This window comes from Trichoplusia ni, chromosome 3 (genome assembly GCF_003590095.1).
Source record: "Trichoplusia ni isolate ovarian cell line Hi5 chromosome 3, tn1, whole genome shotgun sequence".
Classification (NCBI taxonomy): Eukaryota; Metazoa; Arthropoda; class Insecta; order Lepidoptera; family Noctuidae; genus Trichoplusia; species Trichoplusia ni.
Window position 1 is genome coordinate 13129886 of NC_039480.1, and position 7669 is coordinate 13137554.

Consider the following 7669-nt stretch of genomic DNA (forward strand, 5'->3'; position numbering starts at 1 on the left):
CTGTCGCTTCTCTTCTTGACAATGACAATCGCGATCATTACAATTGAAATCACGACACATATTTATTTTCTGTGATCTAGGCTTCAAAAAGAAAGCTCATTACTTGCAAAACTTGTTCCGAATCATTAAAATTTATACTTTCTACGACTTCACTTAATGAAAATACGTAAAAAGTTTTCGTTTGTGTTCTATAGAACTTTTAAATTAGGAGCTAAAAAATATTTATTTCTTTAAATGGGCTTTATAGGCTTTCAATAGAGCGTAAATAACGTAGTGTTTATAAACCGTACAGGATAATGTTCCGTCTCGCTTCTACAATGGCATACAGTATGCGCATAACAAGGATAAAAAATTATGTTTCAGATATCATTTTGGTAATTTAGAGCAACCATTTGTGTAATTACCAAATGTCTGTTCTGAGTAAGATGTCTTTGTGCATGAGACTTTCTTGAATGTTTCCGATTAAATTTCTAAGTGCGGGACGGGTATAAAAAAAAACTACTAGGTTAGATATATTTTCTTAAGATGCACTTCTTCTGTATTTTCATTTTCCAGTAAGATGTATACAAAAACATTTTAACCCACTATTTTTAAAGACTTGAATACATACAATTTATTTCAACATAATACCCGCCGACAGCATAAAACTTTTAACAATCCGGTTTATAGTTGAATAATTCACTTTTTCAAGTGACAATCACGCTCTCATATTAACGTTGGCTGATACAAAAAGGTTGCGAGTAGGGGTGTGTCTCGGACTAATCCGCGCCAACTCTATTTTGGTAATCTCGCCTCCTGGCGCGACTTAGTCGTATCTTGTTTGGGATGCTGTATAAGTCAGTGGCAACCCTAATCCCTGTAAGCCACTCTTTTGATGATATCGTTAATCATTGTGTGTGTTCACAGTTTGGCTCTACTTTGGTTTACGATTCGTTTCGGTGGGATGAAAATAAAGCTATATTTTTGTACATTTGTATCAATTATGAAATTAAAGGCTTAAGATTATATTACATGATAGGAACTAACCTGATTGATTTTAGTATTTAACTAGAAGTAACATAGCAGGAAGAGATCGAAGTAAGATACTAGCATAATCTAGAACGTGCAGTCACTCCATCACACCGCATTACAATAATATTATGTTGGGAATACAACCACAAAATTGAGCACGCAGAATGTAATAATATAATTACTGATATTATTTTACGTTCTTGATTATGCTAGTATCTTACTTCGATCTCTTACTGCTATTATATTATATTACTAATATATTTGTTAAATTCTGGTTGATCAACGTCTATACACGGTGATTTTTTAGTCGTTTTACAAAATTAGCCCAGTTCATGTATCCGACGTAAAATACCCCTAGGCGCGATTTTTTTTTTATCATCAACTAAGATAATAAGTACGAAGAAAAATTAAACAAGAGAAATCTGAAATATACTCTTAAAAATGATAAAAACGCCGCCGCCCGCGCCCCTCACCATTGTTACAAGGCTCGGACCGAGCTCGCAACAGAGCTGTGTTTCTAAAAAAAACACGAATTGCATCATAATATTGAATAAAAATTGCATTTTAAATTTATTCAAATCTCATAAATACCTATTTTTTATCATGAACGTGTTCTAGTCATTGGATACATAAACTGGGCTGCTTTTGTAAGACGACTAAAAAATCACGGTAAGTATTTATCGACGAAAAAGATCGTAATATTGATTTTTCTGTGTTACATGACTACCTCGCTATATACTGCACGGCGCTATGCATTGCCAATCTTTCCGCTTCATTTATTAGTATTTATAGTCTCAGCTATTCTTGCACATTTACTGCATGCCTGGACAATGGTATCGGAGTGAAAATTTATAATTTACGGCTCGAAATCATACTTTTAACTTCCAAAAAATGTATTTTGTAGAAGGTAAGGTATATAAATCCAAAGTTTTGCGTCCGTCACCAGTCACTGGACAATGAGCTATAGATAATCATTACATGCAAGTACTCTCAAAGCATACGTTTTAGTTTAACATCAACAATAACATATTTTTTTTCTAATCAGAAGACAATTTTTTTAAAGGATTCCCTTTCACAACGTTTCAGCTTCAGCAAATCCGTCTGATATTTGTCTCCCTCTACTGTGATCGACACAAACCCAACTGTATCATCAATAGGCCTTACCTTTGCTGAAACCTTCTGTTTCCACATAAATAATTCAAAAGCATCACAATGCAATCGGATATCGCTGCAGGTTCATATTTCACGACACACTGCCGCGCAGTAATTAATGTTGGAGAGAACAACGGCTGGCCGCATGGCTTTGGCACGGCCACTCCCAGCGCCACGCCGATCTCAGCATCTAGCATAAACATTGATTTACGACACTTTATTATTTCACAAGGACTATTGAACGCGAAATCCGTATTTTTATAAAGATGGGATTTTTAAGCAGAGTTGGCTGTTTGAGGTTGGCGTGTATACCAATAGGAAAAGGCCAATCGAATGAGGGTAGTCGAATAAAGGTAATAAAAATGATCTAGTAAAATTATTTAAAATTTCGGAGCATAATAAAGTTCCACTGATAACGTACCTACTTGCAAAGTCTTTGAATGCGTTAAAAAAATAAATTACAAAATCATGTGGGCTGCGGCGCATGAATTGTCATGAAAATTAGATTTACATTTTAATTATATCAAATAAATAAAAAGTGATGCATGATTCAAATGACAGCAATGAATATGATTCAAGAAAACTTTATCTGATGGAGATGCTAACTCAAACTTTGGGTATTAATACGATGTTATATATACCACACATTGCGGTTGCTTGGGGAGCTGCAGGAAACGCGATAAGTTTAGTCCTTATTTACATTTCGATTGGGATCCCATTGCTGTACATGGAGAACGTGGTGGGACAGTTCACAGGCCGCGACTGCCTCGAAGTGTGGTACGCTCGATCCTGTCTCTCGCACTTTGGCTATTTTCACATATGTTGGCAAGCCCTGTACCTGATTTACCTTCACACCCTCAACTCTCTCTTACTGCACTATTTAATAATAAGTTTTGAAAATCCGATACCATACTACGCGTGTGGACGATGGTCTAAGTCTAACTGCGGTATCTTAAGTCACAACTACAGCGTTAACCAAGAATGTTTGAAGATAAAACCGCCATTACCATATTGTACTAAACTGTATGAAACATTTCCAGAGTATCAATATTACAGATTTTTCATATTAGGACACGATAAAACTTCTTATTTTTTGGCTTGGCGAGTCAGCGTGGCCTCCGCAGTTCTTTCTGTCTTTCTTTTTCTCTGTTGCATTAAACGTAGGTATTGTTTAAAATGGTTATTGTTATTTTTCTCATTATTTCCTGTAGTGGCTCGTGTAATTTTTATGATAGGTTCAATGCTTCAAAAGGGATTGGTGGTGAAATATGAGGAAGCTGTAGATGCCGATTTTACTGTCTTTAGCCAACGGTTTAGCTTATCTAATGCTATATCGGAAGTGTTGTATAGCCTCAAAGTGGGAACGGGGTTATCATTCGGGACCGCTTCAAGGACCTCGTTCCGAGCCCCGTGCTACTCCAACTCGGTCATCGTAGTGATTATCACGGCCGCTGTCATTGTCCTCGGAATATTCAGCAATGTCATGATGGTCTGCCCATACGCTTTCCAATATTCTGTTACACCAGCTGTATTTATGGGCTACCCCTTGGCGAATATTTTCGAGAAAATGCCTAGGTTAATACATATGTATGAATTTTCGTCGTTGTGGTTAGTACTTGCTTATAGTTTCATAGCAATATCATCGATAGGGTTAAGTATTTGTATCCTCTCAAGTTTTATAAAGTTGTTTGGAAAAAGATTTCTAACAATAGCTCAATATTCCGGACTGTTTAGTTTTGTTATTGCTTTTTCGTTGTACATAGTTACAACTCCATTGCTTGGTACTATGAGCAGATTTGTTCTAGTAGATATAAGACGTGCTACAAATGTTCTGATGCTATTTATGGTAATGATGGAAAACTTTGTTTTTGTACACTGGTACGGACTAGGAAAGTTTTCTGAAGATATTCACTTTATGCAAGGAGTTCCACCAAAAGCTACAATAAAGATTTGCTGGCTGTTATTAGCTGTTGTGCTGGCGTATGTATTTATTTCCCAGTTCATTGAACTTTTTAGTGAAAGGAACGAAACGTTAGGCTCCACCGTAGGCTTTTGTATTTTGGTGATGAATATTGCCGGAGCTCTAACTATATCGACGGTCAAATTACTAATAGGTGTCTATAAGAAAACATTTCGTGAATTGCTACGTCTTGATCCAACTTGGGGGCCCAAGACTGTGATACTGCAGCGAAGCAGAGCTATGTTTACTGCACAAGCAATGACTAAGGAGTACATATATCGGCAATATCACCTACAAGCTGGAATACTGATGAGGCAAAAAAGGTCAAATGTGAGAAATGATAAGAGTGGATGGCCGGCCGTCGCACAGGCCTGATAACACTTGGAGACGAGCTTTGTACTGGTAGATGTAATTTTAAATGTAACTATGAACGTGTAATAAACAGATAACTCTAATACAGTCTTTTAATCCCAAATTCCTCTTTAAAATGTTTTTTTTAGAGAACAAAGTTTTGCTTCAGAATTATTAGTCAATACGGTTGGGGTCAGGCCTTCATCTGTTAGTCTGTTGAAATAAACTTTGTACCACTTCCTTCCATTTTTCAATGCTTTGACATCTCGACATTTTGGGATATGAACTAACCTTGGTCCATCCCTTTACAGCAGAGTACTTATTTTTTAGAGGCTGTTTTTAATGGACCTTGCGAATTTTGTTTACCAACTGATGTTTCTTTGATCCTATACCGGTTGATTAAATTTATCCATTCAGTCTGGTCATGTCAACAAGGAAACTATAACATATTATGATACACTGGTCCGACCAAACTTTGCCAGGAAACTAATAGGCCAATATTTTCTGTTAGCGCGTGTCACGTTGATATTTCGCGCGGGTTTCTTCCCCCGAAATAATGTTCCGCATTAGCGGCTGTTACAGTGATTAAATGACTAGCTGGCTAGGGAAGTAATAATGTATTGCAAACACCGATGGTAATGGATATAGTTTATGTATACTATGGTACCACATTTACGAGGATGTGGATAATCTATCAAAAATGTGGATTATTAGGGATATTTTAGTACATCACTGGAGAGTTTTTGCTTTAATAATCCTTTTTTAGTCAGTAATTTGCTCTAAGAGAACATTGATATGGATTTATGAAATTTATTGCTCTCTGATGGATATGATTTTGTATAATTTGTTGAAATTAAAACATTTTATTATTTTGAAATACTTTAATGACAAAGATATGGCCATGGCTAAGGGAACTCTGTGTCGAAATAACGAAGATTTTATGTTTGGAGTTGATGGTTTTGTGAACACAACCTAAGTGACTTAAAATCTGACGATTTAAAGAAACTTTCGTTTAAAAATATAATTTAACAAAAAATCTCTTTCCAACCATAACAGATTAACGAAATAAAACCTAAATTCTGATGACGTTAAAATCCCAAAGCTATTCCCAAAACAAATACATGTCATCTATTCAACACACAACGCTTAACACACGCGGAACATTTGGTGACAACATGTGTTGAGAAGCGTCAAAGGAGTTCCGAAGTTGGCCGACCCAAGTTGTACAACGATTGTCTTGTTCGACACTCGTGGCTGTTGTTATGACGAATTTCCGTCCCAGTTACAAGAGATTAGAGTGGAGTATATATAATATATTGTAATAAACGTGCTGTTTAAGTGCGATGGTTATTTGTTTGTTAGTTTGTTGCGTCAATGAAGAGGTTTATGCTGATTTAAGTTGGTTCCAGGGAAAACCATACAAACGAATTATGAACCTCTTTTTTAAGTTAGTTGATTAAGTGTGAGGATCTTCTTGTTGAAAGAAACTTTTTAAATTTTGCCGACGGGAAGTGAAGGTTTGTGCATTGATCACCACGCCAGCTTACTGCGGATAAACGATTTCAGATTAAAATATTTAGAAACCACTTTTTCTAACGATGTTTTTTCCTTTACCTTTTATAAATCCATATCCTTTATTTTTTTGCCTACGTTGGGACAGAACCTGCACCTGGTGATTACGAATATCTGATAAGACTTCATTATTTTGAGATTTAAACAGAGTCTAGTACGACGTATAAATGATGTGACAAACTGTGTCTGCATTAAGAATTCTTATAGGATCACTGTTGTTTTAATACTTTTCCAGTATTGTGAAAGTAATTGGAGCATTATTCAGCGCGTAGTCCTCTTATTGCCAAAACGACATCAACCAACTTTAAAGAACTTATACTAAAAACCAGTCGTAAAGGAATACACGACCAACTTAAAAAAGTGTGTAAATATCCAATGCAGTGTTACTATCGAGTAAATATTATTGCTACCTCTGCCCGTTATCGGGCAATATTTTTTCGCCCCTTATAAATCAGTGTATCTAGTATGAGCTACTTATCGTGGAAAAGCACGAGATGTATTGTCCCGGGGGTGATATATATGTTGCCAGCCTTGTGACTTGTGCCTCGAGGGACGACCGCCCTTAAATCTACACAGAACTGTATATATTAACTTTTGGAAATATAGGTCCTGGAATATTTGTGGTTTTGTATTTTTGTCCCGGAGTAACGAGTTTATTTACTCTGAATTTTCCGGTCGTTGGGCTTGTATATGGAAACTTTTGTCTGTTTTAATACATTTAAATACTAGACTGACCTTTACATTTAAGTATAACTGTATAAATTATAAAAATAATCTAAATAAAATTTAACATTTTAATACAGTCATAAAACTTTTCTTGAAGTGGTCACTAGAGGCGAATTATATGAATTTTCAAAGAGTTTCAAACATTTATACTATTCGCTGTCGGCTTTTAATATTCAAGACAGATTACGAGGGTAAAATTCTGGTAGAATTGTGTGTCGGGTAGGAATCTCGTCTACATAATAAATTGTGTGGATTTTCGGAACTATCACATGATTCTAGTGTACCATTTACCCAATTTTAGGGGTAGAAATTTAAACCTATTACTGAAGCCTCACTGTTAATGTGTTACACTGTGTAGTCCGTCCGTCTGACTGCCCGTCCTTCTGTCACGAGCCAATGTCTCATTAACCATGATAGATTTAATTGAAACCAACCGATTGGTCTATATTTAGCTTATTTGTATATACACAAGACATAAATATACTAATGTAAGTTTGTATTTTTCCGAAAGTATTTCGATGTGAATTACTCTCATATATCACGTTTCAATGTAATTTTAACAAATAATCAAGCCACCTAATATTCTATGTTTATTTTGATAAAACCACCTCCATCAACCAAAACAAAAAAGAAGGTTGACTCCATCTACTTTGAATAAGATCACGCACAAGTTTGTTTTGTACCGTTTGACCTATGTCCGCAATAAATTATAAACTCCAGTGATATATACGTGTTTCATTGGAGTGCGGGCGATCACAGGCCATGACTACAGTGCCCATATAGTTATAAATTACGTCACCCAAGAGGGCCTTCTGCCAAGTATTTCCGTAACATGTCCTATGCCCCGTGGGGTCACGATTTATGTCAACAGAAAAACTGTAGGCTCCAAATGCAGAT

General features: G+C 35.9%; 1 protein-coding gene across 1 annotated transcript; it reads left to right on the plus strand.

Moving 5' to 3' along the window:
* Positions 1 to 2615: 2615 nt before the first annotated feature.
* Positions 2616 to 5152, plus strand: LOC113492406 (sodium- and chloride-dependent glycine transporter 1-like). The gene has a single exon (XM_026869883.1). It carries the CDS (start codon positions 2705 to 2707, stop codon positions 4496 to 4498), a length of 1794 nt encoding a protein of 597 aa, XP_026725684.1. The 5' UTR covers positions 2616 to 2704; the 3' UTR covers positions 4499 to 5152.
* The last annotated feature ends 2517 nt before the right edge of the window (positions 5153 to 7669 follow it).